The 21,819-nt window shown below is 40.3% G+C and overlaps 1 protein-coding gene across 2 annotated transcripts in view; it reads left to right on the top strand.

Annotated features, from left to right (window-relative positions):
- The window catches only part of COL9A1 (collagen type IX alpha 1 chain), a 100,495-nt gene that overhangs the window by 108 nt on the left and 78,568 nt on the right, over positions 1-21,819 (top strand). The window contains exons 2-7 of one of the 2 annotated variants that reach the window (XM_084624781.1): positions 7,764-8,160; positions 18,024-18,107; positions 18,828-18,848; positions 20,273-20,347; positions 20,855-20,890; positions 21,022-21,084. In XM_084624781.1, coding sequence (XP_084480907.1) covers positions 7,819-8,160; positions 18,024-18,107; positions 18,828-18,848; positions 20,273-20,347; positions 20,855-20,890; positions 21,022-21,084 — 621 coding nt within the window. In that variant the 5' untranslated portion in view covers positions 7,764-7,818. Of the gene's footprint in view, positions 1-7,763; positions 8,161-18,023; positions 18,108-18,583; positions 18,783-18,827; positions 18,849-20,272; positions 20,348-20,854; positions 20,891-21,021; positions 21,085-21,819 lie in introns of those variants that run through there. The other variant, XM_084624782.1, reaches the window with a different exon arrangement.

Below are 21,819 nucleotides of genomic sequence, written 5' to 3'. Positions count from 1 at the left end.
AGCATATTGTCCTCCTGAAAGTTTGACCCCCTCCCTAAATAACTAGTTCTTCAGCTGGGATTGGCAAAGCTCTTGGAATGGATACAATGTACTCAGTGGCCCCCCTCCCATTGTTTTTGGGTGATGTCACTAGACTAGCTTGACTGCAGTAACACAGCAGATGGAGACTCTGAGTCCTGATACCTTATAACCATAACAGAAATGGGAAATAAATGCCATTAAAAAGGGGGAGATTCTCAGCTTTTCAATGTGATACACGGTTCTTGTTTCTAGCCTTGGAGTAGCCTGAGATATAAATTAAAATGTTACAACTTTGAAGTCTGATCAAAAAGCTATTTTAGGTCATTCATAGAGGTGATTTATTGGAACATATGGTAACTGAGCACCTGTCTTCACTACACTGTTAGCTCATGCTGTAACTTGAGTGTTGCCCCTAACCTGACTCCTGTCCACATACCAAAATCTCTAGCTTGATTTAGGTGGTGCTTTAAGCTCCAGTTAGTTGGCCTGTCAGTGGGTCTGGATTGAAGCGTGAGTGCAGCTGATGCTCGAGTTAGTAGCACAGTGGGAATGCAACTAGTCTGTGTTGCTAATCCAATCACTCAGTGCAGCACAAGCATACTTTTGCAGTGTGGCCACTTTAACCTGAGTGTAGATAACTCAAGCTAACACTGCAGTGAAGTCAAGCCCAAAGGCAACATGTAGTCCAAGTAAAAATTCTTAAAAACTCTCTAAAACATGTCTCTAATAAATTTTACTGTGAAATGGGTGGTATACGGAGAACACATGAGGGTTAAGTGTGGTTTGTGGGTTTTATTGGCATGAATTTTGGTTGGCTGAATTACTCAAGAGCATTAAAGTAGTGAGAGAGCTATGCATGCCACCCTACAGAGACCGAAACTTCGTTAACGTGTCCTGCATAACTCTGGCTTTGTCACTCTGACTTATGGCTTATGGCTTATGACTGATATTAGTAAGTTACAGTATAAAAGGAACATCCCTTTATATTGTAATTGAGTGATAAGAGACCCCCCTTTTTTACATGCAGGCTTTTGAAAAAAAAAATCATACTAGCAAAGTATGTATGGCATGTAAGCAGGGATGAGGTCTGGTCATTCTAATACATTGTATTAACAGACTACCATTCAGTGCCCCCAAAGTGCACCCAGAGTGGGATTATATTGAGAGTGGTGTCCCAGTGCATGCCTGGGTTCTCAGATTAAGTTTTCCCTGGGGTAGAAAACAAAGTGCTTGCAAAATTTCTAGAGCAAACAGTATAATATTTGGTTTCAGAGTAGCAGCCGTGTTAGTCTGTATTTGCAAAAAGAAAAGGAGTACTAGTGGCACCTTAGAGACTAACCAATTTATTTGACCATAAGCTTTCGTGAGCTACAGCTCAATGCATCCGATGAAGTGAGCTGTAGCTCACGAAAGCTTATGGTCAAATAAATTGGTTAGTCTCTAAGGTGCCACTAGTACTCCTTTTCTTAGTACAATATTTATTTACAAGGGTCTGGTGAGCTCTCTTTAACAGGTGAAATGCCAACTAAATTACATTAACAAGGTTTAAGGCAACAAAAGGAGCTTTGTAAATTTCTATATAGAGATTTGTATTACCTTCAGAGGACTCTCAGAAGCTGTTTTCACTGTTACTCCCTTCAAAGACTGTCTGAGAAAAACACTTGTCTGTGAAGAGGGGCTCCTTTGAAGGTCCTGCTGCTCTGGGCCAGGCCATAAATGGTCTTCTACTGCCTTTTCTTTTTATCTTGAATATCAAACCTGTATGCAATCATACCACTGATATTGATGTCACACTGTAATAGCAGGGATAAAAAGCAGTAACCTACCAACAAGGCATTAATTTATCTAAGGATATGTTATCTAAAAGGGCAATGGAGCCCACCTAAGGAAACAGAGTTTAAAAAACTAGATTTATACTGCAAATCAAAAGCAATGATAAGTTAACCTTTTGAATGGTCAGTTTCTCCCACCCTTACACAAAGTATTAGTGCCTTGCACCACAAATAGTCCCACTGAAATCAATGGGACTAGTTAAGGGGTATTCACAATGAATAAGGGTGGCAAAAACTGGTCCTAAACAATTAAAAGAATCTTTCTGGTGTGCACTAGCGTTATGGGTTTACTAACTCTCATGTCCTGCTGAAACATTCTTTTAAAAGAAAGTGGTAATGTTAAAAAAGTTTGCTAAAGGTGAACTGCAAGAGAATATCTGGAAAGAAAACCACCTTTAAAAACTGTTTCTGAACTCAGATCAGTAACAAAATATCAGCCTGATCCTGCATTCCTTGCACACTCATAATTATTAGTGGTATTTGTGGGTACATGTGGAAAGCAGGATTAGGCCCTATATAGAGAGTAAAGAATTATAAATACATAAAGGTTGAAATTCTGCTCTGATACACATCCCTCGCAGACCCACAGTAGAGGAGGGGGTAAGTCAGGTCAGAATTTGGCCCATACTCTTAATATATCTTTGCAAGTTAGATTTTCTTTCACTCCTCTGCCAAGTTCTAAATCCAGAATGTCTTGATTTCTCCCCTCTATACATTAGGGCTATCAGAAGCATGTATAGGAGTGCAGTTTCATGCTTTAATAAGTTCTTGTGTCACCAACAGTCATAGGGGAAACATGGAACCTGGTTCTCCAGACTTTGAAGGGAGGTAAAGGAAGAATTATCTGCAGATATATTGTTTAAAATGTTAATATATTTTTACCATAGTTTTTAATTTTGCCTTAGTCAATATGGCAGAGTCTGGGCCAAATTCTGTACTCAGTTACACTGATGTCAATGAAGCTGTGGAATTACTCTGCATTTATACCAGTATAACTGAGATGAGAATCTGTCTGCTCATCATTCAGTAGAGTTATGCATATAAAACATGCACAAAAATTGGTAATCTCCTTCTCTAAACATTTCTTGTTTTTGGTTCTGCCAACTTTAGCAGCTGCTCTATGAGAATGCAGTTCTAAGGTTTTCTGATAGCAAGGCTGAGTTATTAAATATGAATATTTAGCTATGTTTATGTAAAGTCATTGTCTTTTCTTTTACTGTTCGTATAAATTTCTGTTCATTTTGTTTTCTCTTAAAGGAAACAGTAGATTTGATTAGACAATCAATTCCCTTCTTTCTATCCAGCTTCCAAAAGTTACAATATTTATTTATTTATTTATTTAAAGGCAGAGGAGGGCTGTCTGAGATTCTCTCATTATTTCCCCTGATGCCAGATTCTGTCCCCACCTTCCTCAGAGACCCCATGATGTGGAAGTGTTCGCTGTAGCTGAGTGGAAAATGGGTTCTTATGGGGTGATTGAACTTGATGCAGAGAAAGAGGAAGCCAACTGATAGATTTGAATTGAGGGGTGATGTGATCACAGCAGCAGGAGAGAAAGATGATTTAGTGGCAACTTCTTGGATAGACAAGTGGTAAGGATAGGTCAGATGCAAGGAGTCCAGAGAGATGAGGTTGCAGTAGTTGGAGAGAAATGTCCTGTGCATGAACTAAGGATTTAGCAGTAGGGATAGAGAGAAGCATACATTTAAGAGATATTATAGAGGAAGAAGTCCACTAAAGGCACTGAAAGAGTCCATTGTGGGGGAGGAGGGGAGGAAACAGGGTATGAAAAGCTAAGTGATAGGGAAGACGGTGGGTTTGTCGCTACTTGTAAAGAAGGGAAGGAACAGAGATGGGTTAGGAGGAGAGACAGGAAAAAAAATCAGATTGTGACATTTTGTGTTAGAGGCGGCAACATAAAAACCAAACCAAAAGAAGTCGAACAATAAGATTAAGCAAAATCCTATTCTGCAAGGCACATACCCATGAACATCTCCATACTCAGTTCCAAATCCCACTCTACAGGTTTATCCATGTATAGGTACATCCCCAGTTACATATGTACATTCTCCTCAGTGTATATAGGCATATCATAGTCTGCACAAACATACCATTCACCATTTAGTACTCCTGGGAGAATTCTGCACTAAAAAATTAAAAATTCTGTGCACAAATATTTCAAAATTCTGCATATTTTATTTGTCAAAATAACACTATATAATCACACCAGTTTCAATTATTTTGGTAATTTATTTCAAAATACCTGCCACAACTATGTCTGTAACAATACAGACAACAAAAATATTCCTTCAGGAGTAGAGAGTTAAAAAAAAACCAATCTTTGACAACCCTGTTCCTATTTCTCTGCCCTCTCTGCCTCCAGAGTCTAGCCCCACCCTGCCCCAGACAATCATACCCCCACCCCACAGAGCCCAGCTGCAAGGCACCCCCTAACGCAGATAGTCACCCCTCCCCTCCTCAGAGCCTAGATGTGGGGCATCCCCAGCCCAGACAGTCACACCCACTACCCCGCAGAGCCCAGGGATCCAGAGGGAGAAACAGACTGATGCTGGGTCCTGGGCTCGAATGGCTTTTCCTACGTGCCGCCTCCTTCCTTCAGGATGTGCTGGGAACCACAGCTGCCGGGAAAACCTCCAGCTCCCCCTCCCTCGAGCAGTGCCATCTATTTGTGAGCTGGGGAGCTAGGCACTGTCAAGTCCAGCAGTGCCAGGAGCTCTACAGCACCAATTCTGCAGTGAAAAAGGAAATTCTGTGCAAAACATTACAGAACTACTAACTAGTCTCAGAGTAACAGCCGTATTAGTCTGTATTCGCAAGAAGAAAAGCAGTACTTGTGGCACCTTAGAGACTAACCAATTTATTTGAGCATAAGCTTTCGTGAGCGACAGCTCACTTCATCAGATGCATGGTCTGTAACCTATCATTTAAATCAACTTCTGTACCAAATGACTGGAGGATAGTTAATGTGACGACAATTTTTAAAAAGGGCTCAAGAGGTGATCCCGACAACTATAGGCCAGTAAGCCTGACTTCAGTACTGGGCAAACTGGTTGAAACTATAGTAAAGAACAAAATTGTCAGACACGTAGATGACGGTAATTTGTTGGGGAAGAGTCAACATGGGCTTTTCACCAAAGGCTCTTAAGCAAAGTAAGCTGTCATGGGATAAGAGGGAAGGTCCCTTTCATGGATTGGTAACTAGTTAAAAGATAGGAAACAGAGGGTAGGAATAAATGGTCAGTTTTCAGAATGGAGAGAGGTAAACAGTGGTGTCCCCCAGGGGTCTGTACTGGGACCAGTCCTATTCAACATATTCATAAATGATCTGGAAAAAGGGGTAAACAGTCAGGTGGCAAAATTTGCAGATGATACAAAAGTACTAATGATAGTTAAGTCCCAGGCAGTCTGCAAAGAGCTACAAAAGGATCTCTCAAAACTGAGTGACTGGGCAACAAAATGGAAGATGAACTTCAATGTTGATAAATGCAAAGTAATGCACAATGGAAAACTTAATCCCAACTATTCATATAAAATGATGGGCTCTAAATTAGCTGTTACCACTCAAGAAAGAGATCTTGGAGTCATTGTGGATAGTTCTCTGAAAACATCCACTCAGTGTGCAGTGGCAATTTAAAAAGTGAGCGGAATGTTGGGAATCATTAAGAAAGGGATAGATAATAAGAAAGAAAACATCATCTTGCCTCTATATAAATCCATGGTATGCCTATATCTTGAATCCTGTGTGCAGATGTGGTCGCCCCATCTCAAAAAATATATACTGGACTTGGAAAAGGTTCAGAAAAGGGCAACAAAAATGATAAGGGGTATGGAATGGCTTCCGTATGAGGAGAGATTAATAAGACTGGGACTTTTCAGCTTGGAAAAAAGATGACTAAGGGGGGATATGAAAGAGGTCTATAAAATCATGATTGGGGTGGAGAAAATAAATAAGGAAGTGTTATTTACTCCTTCGCATAACACAAGAACTAGGGGTCACCAAATGAAATTAATAGGCAGCAAGTTTAAAAGAAACAAAAGGAAATATTTCTTCATACAACGCACAGTCAACCTGTGGAACTCTTTGCCAGAGGATTTTGTGAAGGCCAAGACTATAACAGGGTTAAAAAAAGAACTAGATGGAGGATAGGTCCATCAATGGGTATTAGCCAGGATGGACAGGGTGTCCCTAGCCCCTATTTGTCAGAAACTGGGAATGAGCGACAGGGAATGGATCACTTAATGATTACCTGTTCATTCCCTCTGGGGCACCTGTCGGAAGACAGGATACTGGGCTAGATGGACCTTTGGTCTGACCCAGTATGACTGTTCTTATGTTCTTAACATGACTTCTGCATTGCACAGTGGCAGAGAGTTCCTCTAGGAGTAATATAGGTGAAGGTACAACCACTTATTTCGTACCCCTATCAGAAGTACAAGAGTTAAGGTTATGCTATGGCAAATCTCACCCCACACATTCCATCTCCCAACACACCGTCTTTTCCTGCTAGCCAGGTAGTAGCAGGCATGGGGCTCACAGGATAAGGATGCGAAGCAGTGGCAGCACTAGGTTAATATTTTAGGTAGAGTCTATACCTGGACACTCCTCCGTGACAGCCAGTCTAGTCAAGTTCCTTCCTGCTGGTGCTTTGGAGCCCCCTACTGGAATGTGACTGCACAGTCTGAGGCACTTAAAGACTCTATTGTTTATAGTGCAGCTGTTAATCTGGAAGGGCTAGTTTATTATATTAACTAAACTGTGCTCTGGCATAGATAACTTATTCTAAGACTATTTTCTCATTTTTCTGCATAGGCCAGTCTAGTGGCTAAATTGCCATTAGTGAAGGGCCAGTAAGCCCTACAAAGCCAAGGCAGATTGCTTCTTTGGGTAGCCTACTTGTTCTCTGGAAATTGTTTTTGTGTATTGTCCTGATAGTGTAGCCTGGCACATCCCCATGCCTCATCAGGCTTAGTGAAACATATTTCTCTTTTTATAAGATTTTTAAATATGGACAGATAAGAAAAAACCTACCTAATCAAAAGGTTTATGAGAGTAGCATACCAGTATCTGTAGCAAGTTTAAATAGCATAATCTTTAAACACTGTTCTATCTGGTGAGATGCATTGACACAGCTTTCAAGAAAGAAGGAAACTTCAGTTATTTTAGATTGCAATACTGCAAGAAACATTAGACTGTTCTGTGTTTCAAAATTGCATACTTTAAAGGGTACATAGTAAAATAATGCAAATAATAAAAAGCAGAGGGATTCGCTATTTCATAATAGTAAATCTGTTCTCTAGTGCATGTAGCACTGAAATTGAATACCACAGAATACAATACATTTTTAAGTGTGAGTTCTTACCTTTTATATAATTTTCAAACAGATAACCTACTTCTGCTAAAGTAATTGCTAATACATAATAAATGATTATTGTTGGATAGATCAACAAAATGTGTTTGAAAAAACAATCGTGGAACTTTAGAAATGAATCAGTTCTGCATTGATTAGAAAGAGCATTATAATGTCACAACAGATTTAAAAAACAGGATTGACTGGTTGGTTTGATAGGCCATAGGTGCACAGCACTATTATAGAAGACCCTGATTTAATTCATAATATTGGCCTCTGATTGCTTGAGCCATCATGGGCAGAGAGCTTGGCATGAACATTATGTAATATAGGAAGAGCCCACACTGCTGAAGCACAGTTCCTTTTGCCAAATGAGGAGCAACATGAATGGCTCAAAAAGGGTTCCCCTCAAGTTCTCCTCAGTGGAAGGATAGTATCTGCAGTATGGTTCCTTTGAGTGATGGACTCTTATTTCTCTCAGAGATGACAGTCATGGAGGACTCCCCCCAAAAACCAATATCCTGTGCTTGATCTTATACAGGTTTTTGTATCCCAATGGATTGCCTGATGAATATTCCTTTCTAACTACATTTCGGATGACCGGAAGCACACTTCAGAAAAGCTGGAGTATTTGGCAGGTCCAGGATTCGTCAGGAAAAGAACAAGTTGGAGTGAAGCTTAATAGTCAAACAAAGGCTCTTGAGTTTTCTTATAAAGGGCTGGATGGAAGTGTCCAGACTGCAACCTTTTCACATTTGCCTTTTTTGTTTGATTCCCAATGGCACAAGGTTATGGTCAGCATAGAAAAGAGCAATGTCACTCTTTTTATTGACTGCATTATGATAGAATCCTTACAGATAAAGCCCAGGGGCAAAATCGACGTGGATGGCTTTGCTTTGCTGGGAAAACTTACAAATAATCCTCAAATTTCAATTCCGGTAAGTTTCAAAATCTTATATTACAGAAAAAGTGCTAGAAAATCTTCTCTCTTGTAACATTTTTTCTGGTGAACGTATCTTCAAATATCTTGCGACCAACTAAGGGGTTTAAAAAAGTACAGACTAATGTAGAGTTAAAATTAAGTTTTAGCTCTTTATTCCAGCAAAATTGAACCAAGTCATGTTTATAATGCAGCAAATTATCTTAAGATATTTCTGTTGTCAACCGTATTATTTTTGTGAGAAGACTCAATCAAAACCAAGGCATAAGTTTGAAAGGATGCAGTGCTTGGCACAAGACAGGCCTCGAAAACTAGCAATAAGCTGCACATTTTTAACAGAGAGGGTAATTAACCATAGGAGTAAAATTACCAAGATGAGAGGTGGATTCACCATCACATGAAATCTTTAAATCAAGTTTGGATGTCTTTCTAAAAAATAAGGTCTAGCTCAATCTAAATTTATGGCTGGTACAGAAAGTACTGGGTGAAATTCTATGGCCTGTGTTATGCAGGAAGTCAGATTAGATCATCATAATAGTCCTGTCTGGCCTTAAAAGCTATGAAAACAACATGCCCATAATATATGTCACAGATAATACCCAATTTGATGGACCATTAAACCTAAACGTTTCATTTATCTTGCACTGGTATATGTTTCTCCCTGTCTTTTTTGTGTTCTCTTTAAACTGAATAAAGAAATCAATTGTTGGGGGAGGGGAAAAGGGAGGATGGTGTGAGGTTCCAATCATTTCACTCTAATTGACTATGCTGTATACTGTATAAATACCTCAACATTCTTTGTTATTTAGGGGGTCCAAGGCACATTTCAGTGTGTTGTTGGAATATATTACTTAGAGTAGTATAATTTTTAAAAGAAATAAGTTGTGTTTCCTAGTCTCCTTTTCCAATATTTTACTATGGCTCTATTTATTGTACAGAATAGCTTCGCTTCTTATAGGTGTACTGTAAAAACATGTTATTTTAAGTTAAATTCTTTATTGTTTGTTGTCACTATGATTGCTTAGGAGAGTTGTTGGTATAGCTCTGTTAGAAAATTATGCTGGCCTTTGAGCCTTTACAAGGATTTATGCCCAAGATTTCTGTTATGTTTTTCAGAGGCTAAGAGTTCATGTGGCTTTACATTGTATGCTATCATTCTTTTTTATCTAAGGGTAAACCAAATAATCTATTATAGAAACTAAACAATACAGAGTACATTATAGTTTGAAAACAGAAAAAAAACCCTCTTGAAAATAGGCCTTGCCAATTGTTTGTGATAAAAAAAACCCCACCCATTAGCCCCTTCTTGTTCAGATGCTAAATGATCTGTCTAGATTCTCAGATGAGGTAAAACTGGTGAAGCTTCATCAACTTTAGTGGTACTACTCCAATTTATACCAACTGAGGATCTGGACCCAAAGGATCTCAAAGGTATTTAGTCATCTATCTCCTATGGATTTCCCCAGTCTCCTGGTTATAATTATAGGTCAGTTATATAAATCAGTGGCTTATCAGAGGTTAGCTCCAAACTTATTCCTGTTACTGAAAACAAGAAAGGAATAAAACTTCAATAAAACAGTGATTAAGTGATTGCTGCTACAAGGTGCTGAGCTCCCCATAGCTCCCACTGATTTTAAGGAATGGAGGATGTACCTCACTGCAGGCACTTGCATCTTGCTAGAGCTGACCCTCAAGCTGCAATCCTACTTAATATATATGTTTAAACAGGTTAACCAGTCTGAACCAGTTAAATGGCATGTAACATCTAAAAGGCAGCCCTTATCAACATCCAGTGCACAGAGGTGGATTTGTTCCATAGCTCAGATTAGGAGAATTGCTTCAATGTAGTGTGCTACGGCCAATGGTCTTGGTATTCTAAAAGATATTGCCTACATTTTTTCTGCTTGTGTTCATACTGTGTATTCGAAGTTCAAAAGGTGGAACTCCTGCTATAAATGGTCACTTAACACAAGCAATTGATGTACTGAAGTAGTGCCTTGAAGAAGCAGAATTAGATGGAAAGAATCTAGGTAGGGAATCCTGCAGTGAAAAAGAGACATAAAGGAAGCGAAACTTTAAAGAAAAAAAGAAAAAGAAAAAAGAAAGAAACTGTACCAGATGGGTTCAGAATGTACTTAGAGTATCCTTGGTTTATGTTAGTATAAATTTAACAAATAGCAGATAATATGCTACTTGTCAGATACAGAGCTGTGGGTAGTCAGGCCTAGTGTTTAGAGCAGGAGTTGGTAACCAGGAGTAGGAGCCCCGGATCAGAGCCAAAGGTCAGATGGCAGAGCTGGAAATCAGGAATTGGAGCCTAGAGTAAGAACCAGAGTCCAAGGCCAGAACGGAAGTCAGGAATGAGGGTCAGAAACTGGTTACCTGAGAGTGAGGAAGGGTTGGGAACAAGCTGGGAACAACTCTGGGCTTTGAACAGCCACAACTTGCTGCTGTTCTTAAGAGCAGGTCTGCTAATCCCCTCTGCCAGTCAGGCAGTCTGACCAATAGGTTGATTCTACTGCAAGCCAACTGTGATTCAGCTGTGAGTCCTCTGTTGCTCACTAGGCAAGTGGAACTAGTGGTCCCAAGCTCAGCTACAAGCTCTCATAAGCCAATATGAACATAACAAATTAGTAATCTTACAGGACCCATCTGTGTTACCTGCCCTTCCTACCATGGGATCCTCTTCAGTTTTTTTATATACTGTAGTTGTATACAGACCCCTCCATTTGCATTTTCTGAGAGTATGAATTTGGGAGTGTGAGCATTTCTCCCATTGCCATTGCCCTAGCAAAGATTTTCTCCAATCTCCCTGAGAAAGGGACTCAGTTATAGAGCATCTTGCTTCCACTTTTCCTCCAGGATATTATGAATTCTCAGGCCTTAAAACTCGGCATGTCCAAAGGAAGGGGCATATGACCTGGTACTTTTATCAGTGTTTCTAACACTTGAAAGATATATTTACAGGACAATCCTATAGGCTAAACTTCACAGAAAGAACTGAAACTTAATGGAGAATAATATTTCTCTCATGTGTATGCAATTAATATAGTGTAAAAGAAATTGGAACACAGAACATACCTACAATCCTAGCTCCAATTATGCCAATGGGAGCTTTGCCATTGATTTAAGTGGGGCCAAGATTTTACTCTAATGTTGAAAAAATGCTTCTGTATGCTTAATACAGCAAATAGTTTGCTAAAGAACAGTTGAATAGTGTATAAAGTTAAACCTTCCAACATATAAATCTCCTTCTTCAGGTAAAGATACTGTTTACAAGAGTTCAGTTCACGATAAATTCCAATTACTAAGGCTGCCATTGATTGTACTGGGAGCCCCAGGCATATATGAGGAATAATCTGGTTTTAACTTCACTCAGTGATTACTCTAACTGAGGCACATCATGTGTCTGAATACTCTCAATTTATTTTGCTCATTTGTGCTGGTAGATTTCCATTTTTTGCCTGCATATATTTTCCTCCCAAACACTTCCTTCTGACACATTCCGAGTATCCAATTGCATACTGAAACACCTCAATACAAAACACTGATTTTCTGTAAACTACATGGAAGAAGATTGTATTGCAGGATTATACAGTGTAACTCTCATGAAAATTGACCCTATGTAACCCACATTAAAAATACCACTGTTTAGGCTGGGTATTAAAGAATTAATGAAAGGACGTAGGGGGTTGATTAACTGCTCTTTTACACTGGTGTAAAATCAAGTGATTTAACTGAGAGGAGCATCAATAAAGATTGAAAGGATCTCAATACAGATCTGATTAATTGTACTTTTACAGCTGTATTACCTTTTGAATCACCCACTAGATGGCAATAAAACCAATGAGGCACACACAAGTCAATTCACTGAACAGGTAGTTCAACAGATTATAGAAAATGTTTTAGATTTATTCTAAATGCAGTGGAACACATTTTCTTAAGGCGTATTAGACAGCTAAATGTTTCAGTGAGAGTTGGCTCTTGTGCTGTCGTACAGCAAATACTACCTTGGAATCTCAGGCCTCATTTAGATCCCATTTATGCTTAATCCACCTCAGTTCTTGCACAGCACAGATAAAACAATAGCATTTTTGGCTCTGTTGTTAATGTTTTGCAAACCCTTTGGCATTTTACAGGCATTTTCAGATATCTTAGGGGATGAGATCATGTACAGAAAAATAGAACTAGCCCAAATAATATATATTTGCTATTTAAATATATAATAAATTAACCTCCCTAGCAATATTAGAAAATGGATTAATCATTTAATTCCTATAAAACACTAAATTATTGCATTTATAAGACACCAATCACTATAGTATCTAGGCATTGTAAAATGGTCTGCTTTGCGTATGGTTACAAAAGAATTCCGAAATGAATGGGTTGTAGCAGGGCATGATGAAGTAATCAACTGACCCTGGGCATGATGAAGTAATCAGCTGACATTAGGGCCCAATTAAACCATTTCCATCACATAACCATAATTCTATAATACAGGTATGTGAAATTAGATATTCTAAATCAGCCATAGTAAAGATGAAAGTGACAAGATTTGGTGTGTGTGTGTGTGTGTATAAAAAACGTAGTGGTAAAAGTCACACATCATATACTGCATTTGCTATAAGTATAATATTTGATAGATGGAGTGATTCAGAAAAGAATCTTTAGCTAACCATAATTAACTCTGTGTGCAACCTTATGCAACTTACTTTTTTCTCAAGTGTACAATCCCCTGGACATTAATGGGGCTGCTTGCATGAATAATTTCTATTTACATGAGTAAGGTTTGCAGAATTGACCCCTTATTTTCAGTTTTTAAAATGCACTTGTCGCCATGTCTCTTTCATATATGACTTCTTTATCCACTGTTAAAAAACACAAATAGTGAAATGAGAAAAGCTATTTTAATAGGTTTCAGAGTAGCAGCCGTGTTAGTCTGTATTCGCAAAAAGAAAAGGAGTATTGTGACACCTTAGAGACTAACCAATTTATCTGAGCATAAGCTTTCGTGAGCTACAGCTCACTTCATTGGATGCATTCAGTGGAAAATACAATGGGGAAATTTATATACATAGAGAACATGAAACAATGGGTGTTACCATACACACTGTAACCAGAGTGATCACTTAAGGTGAGTTACCAGCAGGAGAGCAGTGGGTGGGGGCCTTTTGTAGTGATAATCAAGGTGGGCCATTTCCAGCAGTTGACAAGAACATCTGAGGAACAGCGGGGGGGGGGGGAGGGGGGGAGGGGAGGGAAGGGAAGGGATAAACATGGGGAAATAGTTTTACTTTGTGAAATGACCTATCCACTCCCAGTCTCTATTCCAGCCTAAGTTAATTGTATCCAGTTTGCAAATTAATTCCAAAAGTAATTGCTGAACTGGAATTAATTTGCAAACTGGATACAATTAACTTAGGCTTGAATAGAGATTGGGAGTGGATGGGTCATTACACAAAGTAAAACTATTTCCCCATGTTTATCCCCCACCCCACGCTGTTCCTCAGACATTCTTGTCAACTGCTGGAAATGGCGCACCTTGATTATCACTACAAAAGGTCGTCGTCTCCCAGCCGCTTTCCTGCTGGTAATAGCTCACCTCATGTGATCACTCTGGTTACAGTGTGTATGGTAACACCCATTGTTTCATGTTCTCTATGTATATAAATCTCCCCACTATATTTTCCACTGAATGCATCCGATGAAGTGAGCTGTAGCTCACGAAAGCTTATGCTCAAATAAATTGGTTAGTCTCTCAGTTGCCACAAGTCCTCCTTTTCTTTTTATTTTAATAGGTTTAGTTTATATTAGTTCTGACATCTCCATGTTCTTTTCTGAGCACCTCAGTTCTGCATTTCTCCCCTAATAACTCTTTGTGCTGATGTGTATGGGAAGAAAGTATGACAAAGTATCCTCATATATGTGCAAAGCACCCTCAAAATATTTCTCTGATGCAAGGAAAACAGTGTCATCCTTCATGACCTGTTCAACAGAATATAATCCACGGATAGTTTGGTTATGTGGGAAGAGACCTATAAAGCAAGGCTGGGTTGCAGTTGCTCTCTTTTAAAAACTGTCACTCTCTTTTCTTTAGTGGGCTCCAAGCTTTGAACAATTCACTCATAGTTAAACTTATTTTTTTTTTCATTTTAAAAATAGCTTTCATCTAAGCCTAGTTATACATTACAGCCAAAACAGAACATTAAGGTTGCAAAGTCAAGTATTCAAAAGTTAGGAAATGCCAGAATTAAGGGTGCCAGTGCAACCTTAATTTGCATCCCCCTCTCCCTTCGCCTTTGGGAGTCTGTATTATGATATAGTCTTCAATTACACGGTCATTTTTTCCCACAGGACCCCTCCTCATTCAGTGAATGGGTAGTTATTCAGTGTTTTTGTTTAATGGGGCATTTCTATGGTGCTGTCACCATACTATCTGAGCTCTTCGCAAAAATGAATGAATACATCTTCACTACATGCCTGTGAGATTAGCTGGGAACTGAGACAGAGTGATTAAGGTCAAAATTGTCAAGTGTTCACCAATTTTGGATGTACAATTTGAGATACTGAGGGCCTGATTATTTCGTGTTTAGCATTATTTAGCACTTTATATGTCAAACCACAGCTGCCATTGACTTCAGTTGGAGCTGTAACTGCTCAGCACTTCTGCACATCTGTCCCCCAAGCTGGGCATCCAGAAAATGAGGAACACACAATTAGTGGCCAAATGTGAAAATTGTGGTTTTGGTGACTTGCCCAGGATTGCATAACATCTCTGTGGCAGAGGAAGAGGTAGAATCCAGTTCTCCAGAGTAACATTCAACTGCCTTTAGTTTAAAAGACCATGTTTTCTCCTCCTAAAATCCCCTGCCTCATTCACTACACACCTTCCAATTTCTGCAATAAATGAGGCAGGGGTTCTACCGACAACAGTCTCCTTCAGTACACAACCATGAATCATTCCAAAAGCCCTTCCATCTCGTGCACTGAATGAGGCAGGGCTCCTGTGGGGAAAAAAATTGCATATGATCATGTAATTAAAGACTGTATTATCATGCACACATATAAGGACCCAACTGAAGTTTGTATATGACAACCTTTAATTCTGGCATTTACTAATTTTTCAGTGTTTGACTTTCCAGCTCTAACATTCATTTAATGTAGGTTTTTAATGTATCTTTTAAAAAAAATTGTAAAACAAAACAAACAAAACCAGACAAAAGCAGAAATTCCGACACTCAGAACCGTATTGGCCCCCAACTTGGGTCATCAGCAGGGTCCTGATTTTTAGAACCATAGCACAGACTTCTATCACTTGATCTAATAGAGTAAATGGTGGCAGTGGTAGACTATCTTCTATGTGGACCATCCATTAGAGGGGGGCTGAGAAACACACTTTGCCAGCAAATTTCACAGCAGGGGACTGTAGAGACTCAGGACTCCTGAATTCAGTTCCAGGTTCTGGAGAGGAGTGTCCTCAAGTGGCTATAGTGTCTTCTGCCCCATCTACGCCAGCCTGTCTGTGTTCCCCTTTCCTTCTATTCAACCGCCAGCCCATTGATTCCTGCCCCTTCCCCCTCTGTTTTTATCCAACCATATACCCAATCCCTCAGCTCCTGCTCATCTCCTCCTCTGCTTCTGCCTAACCCCCGCTCCAAATCTTCTCAGCTCCGGTTCCACATGTTCCTATCCAACTCTCACACCACAGCTTCTGACCCTCTCCTCCCTGCACCTATACACCTGCTACACACCCCAGCTCCTGACACACTCCCCTCTGTTGCTATCAAAATTTCTGCTCAAATAGTTAGTTTGACAAAGCAATAAACAATTGAAAACAGAGTCTTATAATGGAAAATGTCAGGCAGCACTACTAGCCACATTTATGATATCAAAGAAAGAAACTCTTTGGAATATCAAGACTGGTTAATCTTTCGATGCCTAGAGTCAAGATTTCCCTTTATCAGTTATGGGATATATTGAAACCAGCATCATAAGGTGTAAATATGAATTTTGAATGTCCTATTCTTATTATTTTGTGTTATAGCCTTACCAATGCTTAACTATAGATTACATCATGCACTATGTATATATGCAGTTGGCTTTGGTTAGAGCAAGCAGGAAGATTTCAAAATTATTGTTGGAGAAGTGAAGTAAATAAGTGACTCGCAAATAGGGAAGGAGAGGCAAATAAATAATGCAGAACCGGTGACAGAGCACCCCTGAAATGTGGAGTGTCATGAACAGCAAATAGAACAAGCTAGTTAGGAAGAAAATGGATATAGTTAAGGACCTAGGATGGAACAAGTCTGTGGAGCGTTTCGAAAACCAAGAGGGGAGATTTTAAATGAGATTCAGAGAAAAATGAGATGCCAGTGAATGTGACAGAGACTGGGGACTATGGCACAACATCCTTGAGGAAGAGAGCAGTCTAGCCACTGCATTCTGGAAACTCTGAAATCTTCGGAGTAAATATAGAGAACAATAAAGATTTGATTGCAAGAATTTCAGTAAAGGCAGAATCAAAGTAAAGAAGAATTCTAGCAATTTTGGCAAACTTGAGGACATAGATGTGGCAGTAAAGGACTTCAATCTGTGAAGCATTAATGAGGTACAGTGTATGGAGTAATGTGGAAATGAGGAAGTCAACATAAGGAACCAGATAGGAATGGAGGGATCTAAGAATGAGTCAAGGGGGATGAAAGCTGGGTTCTAGCTGCATAGAAATCATGATCAAGATTGAAATGAAATGAAATGAAAGTCCTGAAGACTCATACTTCTTCCCTGAGGTTCTCAGGAAGGCTAGATCTCAACCTTTACGTATTACGAGTATATTTTACAACAGAAAAAAGCATCACGCTCCTTCCTTCCCATTCCATCTGGTCATAAAGAAGGGAAGGTTGTGACCCCCTTCACCAGTTTTGCAGCCTGAAAAAACATGTAGTAGACCATTCATTAGCTTCATGACCACAAAAATCATGTAGAATGAGATGGGAAAATGATCTGAGATCTCACAAAAAGAAATATTATGCATGTGTACTAAAATAATTTATATGGATGTACCTGTATTTAATGTACCATATGGTACATTACATACCAGAGGACATACCTCTGAAGCTATTTATTGCATCTATTCACCCAGTCATTTCCAGCTGAGGGTATGTAAAGCACACTTTCCTCATCTATGCAGACACCTAAAGGATTAGTTGTTAGTTCTTAGAGGCAAAGAAGTGGTTTTATTTCTGGGTCATTTTACAGAGCCAATGTGAAAATATTGAAGAAGATGTGAAATCTCACAAAGGTATATCAGCCTGCCCCAGAATGTTTCAAGTGTATATATGAGTCAGGTCTCTAGAATTCCTCCTACTTAGACCTGCATTCACTGTCAAACCTGTCATTCTTTATCCATGTAACTGTCTAGTCCTAAGGAAATCATTTTATGAATGTGTATTCATTAATAAAACAACTTCCACAGCATAATATAAACATGAAAGAACACCTGTTCTTGGACATGACCAACTGTAGACTTCCTTTTCCCTTAATTCCTACAACAGGTTTTATGCCCCTTTCTAAATATACAAACAGATGCTGGAGCAAGGGAAGAACCAAAGGTAACTAGCCGGTCTGTTCTAAAGAAGTAAGCTCCAGCACCTGATACCATTCAGTTGCTGAGCACCTGCTGTTTATGCTTAATGTTCCAGGAACTATGAGTGTTATATATCCCTTAGACTGTAATCATATCTCTTGTTTTCTACTACACAACTTTTAAAACCCAGAGATGGCTGATCAGAGTGTTCATGTCATTGAAACCTGACAAGCGTGAACATCTGAAATAAATTAATCTCATTTTATCCCCTTCACTAGTTTGAAATCCAGTGGATGCTGATTCATTGCGACCCTCTACGACCACAAAGAGAAAGTTGCAGTGAACTTCCAGCCAGGAGATGGGTAAGGGGCTTCCTCAGCCTTACATTCCTAGTATTCATACTATCATTGGGTCTACATCTTCAATCTTTCCCTCTGGGCCTCCGGCTGTTATCACTCTCCTCATTTTTCTTATGGTTATAGGTGTCTATATTTAGCATCTGTGTCTGGGACTTGGTGCCTTTCAAAATGGTCTCGTGGTTTTAACTCTTCTCTTGCTTTCTTGCTTTTTTCTTATCAAACTACCTAAGGCAGAGATATTTAAAATGTGTGCCTCTGTAGGGCTCTTTGCAAGCACCATGGCCTAGCTTTGCTTTTCGCTCTTGATAACTCATGCAGAAAGTTAAAAGACTGCTGCTGAGGACCATGGTCAGAGCAGCAGCAGCAGCAGGGCAAAGGGTTAAAGGAGCTGGTGTCATTCAATCCCCTCCTTCCTAGCATTCAGATTTCCTCCAATCCCCATTACCCTCCTCTAAGACCATTAATAAACAGAAGAAACAGATGCCTGTAGCAGGGCTTACCTTTCTGCTGCTGCTAGTGAAGTCACTTGGGGGGAATTTTATGTCTTGCGGGTCCTAAAATCCATCAAGAGCAACATTGCTGGCCAGCAGAGAAGTGACCATGTCTAGCACTGCTCGGGGCAGGGGAGCCTTACCTCTAGGGGTTTTTCTACAAATTATGTGCCTTTGCCTGGCTCAAGTAAGTTGTACCTGACTTTTATTATACATTTCTTATTCATTGCAGATAAGCCAGACAGCCATGGAGGTAAGTTTTAAGGAAAGGAAACCTGCTCAGTGCAAAGAGAAAGGGTCTATACAAAGTCCCTGGGAAGCTGAGAACAATCTCCTGTCCTCTTGTCTGGGATCTGATGCCTTTCAAAATCCAACAGTCTCGTGGCTGGGTTATCTTATCCCAGCAGTGGTGGCTGTAACTTTATTTTTTTAAAAAACTGAAATCACATTAGCATTTCTAACATGGAAAAAATAAGTTAAGCAAAGAGATGTAGATGCAATGGTTGCAATTGCTTTGAACAGAACCTTTCTATGCAATGTGCCAATGAGCAGTGGTAGGACAGGGTTTAAACTGCAAGTAAGAATATCATCAATTTAATAAGAACTTGAGAGGTTGCTCTAAGAAAGAAACATTTCTACAGTGCCAGTAACATTTGAAAAAGAGCAGGAAGGACATGGGCTATAGCTAGGACTGCCTAAATGGGATTGGAGATTTCAGATTCTGGCAGCTCTTGCCAGACTGAGTGCATCACCTCCTCCTGTCGGGTCTTGAGGTTTCATTCACAAAGCCTCCATTGTGAGGTTTGCTTTGCCTGGCTGTTGGAGTTTAGTAATAAAGAAAACAGTCCAGTATATTATAGAACTCAAGGGTTACAAACATTCTTTCAAAGAACGTGTTTCTTTGGGTTCAAACATATTCAGTGCCTGCTAACACCTCTCTCAGGAGCCCAGCCTGTGGAGAAGGCTAATTATAACCAGGATTGTAGATTTTAATGTACTTGTGAGGACAGGTAACTGGAATATTTTTATAAGGAAAAAAATGTTATTGCAGTGAATACTTTAGTGAGAGCAGAGAAGGGCTGTATTATTAAACTTTTCTTCGTAACACAAACTCTTAAGAAGAGTCTCTTCTGTTTAGGCTGAATGAGCTTGTTAGAATATGTGTGGAGAATTTCAAAGCGTTATTCACAAAGAACATGATTTTTCCTTCACTGTTTTTATATTGATTTTTCAAGGGCCATGCTAGTGAATTTCTGATGTAAATATTACCCCCAAAACTTTTGCTCCACAAAGCCCAGATTGTACTGTACAGTTACACAGTGACATATACACTAGCATGCCTGTTCTTGTGCAGTGGGTGAATGACAATAGATGAGGACAGGGGGAGTTTTTGAGAATTTGTAATCCTGGTTCAGATTGCAATGGACATTTTGGCAGTCGCTAAACAAGGGGGAATGCAGTTCAGTGGGTCAAAATGACAATTACTTTTATCAGGTGCACAAGACCAACTGTATGGTCAGCTAAGGGCCCTGGTGACTGAGGAGCCCACTTAGAAGCGTTTAGAAATTCTTTCCCTATGGGCTGGTCTCTCTGTTCCTGCACCCCTACCCAGAAGTTGCTGCAGGTTTTCTGGGATCTGCTCACTATCTAATTGCTCTTTGTTTTATTCCTTGTCAGAGAGGCCCCCCAGGTCCACAAGGCCCCCCAGGGCCACCAGGGACACCAGGAGTTCCTGGCATTGATGGCATAGATGTAAGTGTCTCCCATACATGAGTCACCATAGCTGGCAGCTAGGAATGCCTCCTGCACACACCTGAACTATTCTTAATACATTAGTAGTTAGTCCTTGGGATCCTTTGAATTTGGCAGCACTCTCTGGTGTCCTTAATAACCTGCATAGAACTTATTGTTCAGCATTGGCTGAAACAGTAATGGGTGTGTGGGGTAGTGGCGGTGGGGCAAGGCAGTCTGGTAGTCTGTAAAAAGGATTATATGGGATTATTTATTACAGTATGTGATAGGAATCATATGCAATTATTCTTGATAATCTGTAAAGAACTATACAGGATTATTCTTGATAGCATACAGTAGGTATATAGAATTATTCCACATAATAGGAACTATATGGGATTACACAATAGAAATGAATTAGGGATCATTCCTGATCATCTGTTTAACATTTTGCACATGCGTTCATTAGTGTCACCTCGGGACTCTAAAGGCTGCTGACTGAACCGTTTCTCTTTTACATCCCGTTAGGGAGACAGAGGTCCCAATGGCCCCCCAGGCCCTCCGGTAAGTAATTTACATTGCTTTGCATTCGATCTTGCAACAGGATCAATCCAGATCTTTGTATCAGAGTGTCTCATCTGTGCTTGCTTCTCACTCTAAAATATGTTATTTCTTTGTTCATTTGAATCCTGAAGGGTCCGGATGGCGAGCCAGGCAAACCAGGTGCCTCCGGGACGCCAGGAGAGCCAGGAGCTGATGTGAGTAGACATTGTCTTCTTTTTTGGAAAAATAATCAGTTCTAAGCTATTTCTGGAGGGAGGCGACCTCCTTCTAAGGTCCCTGGTTTAATCACAACCCAGATGGCCAGCCGTGTGTGAGTGAAGGATCTGGCTGCCGTTTGAAAGGCTCTCTCTTACACACAGGGCTGGGCTGGGAGGTGGTTAGAGAGACTGGGCACAGGGTCTGGAGGACTGAGGTCCCTGGGGAGGGCTGAGGATTCCAGCGTTTCCTTGGGTGATAACAGAGCAAGGATTGTTTGGAGTTACAGAGAAACAGCTCTCTCCCTCTTTGCCCTGAGGACGGGGAAGAGCTGTGGCAAGAGGGGAGAGGCAGTCAAAGGGGAGGGATGCGATTGGGAGGGAGGGACCTGGCGAAAGCCCCATGAAGGTGCCCATACTGTTCATCTATGTACAGCCTGCGCAGACCCAGCTGCCACAAGGGAAAAGGAGGAGGAGTCGAGCTACTGCACGTGCTGGGTGCAAGGCGGCTGAGGCAGGGAAGGGTGCCCTCTCCCATCCTAAATCCTGTTGTAAACCAGAGCGTGTATGCTGCCTGCCACGTGGAGTCCAGGCTTCAGGAATTAATGGGAGCCAGGGGCATTTGTGGGCAAATGAAAGTAAAGCGAGATGAATGGAGTCTCAGCATCAGGCCTTGCCAGGCAGCATGCTTCATCGGCTCCTCTCCTGCCTGTGGGGGTTCTGGGACCAGCCCAG

Source organism: Lepidochelys olivacea (assembly GCF_965140295.1).
Source record: "Lepidochelys olivacea isolate rLepOli2 genome assembly, chromosome: 3".
Lineage (NCBI taxonomy): Eukaryota > Metazoa > Chordata > Testudines > Cheloniidae > Lepidochelys > Lepidochelys olivacea.
Note: the sequence above shows the minus strand (reverse complement) of the source record. Positions and strands in the feature narration are given on the sequence as shown.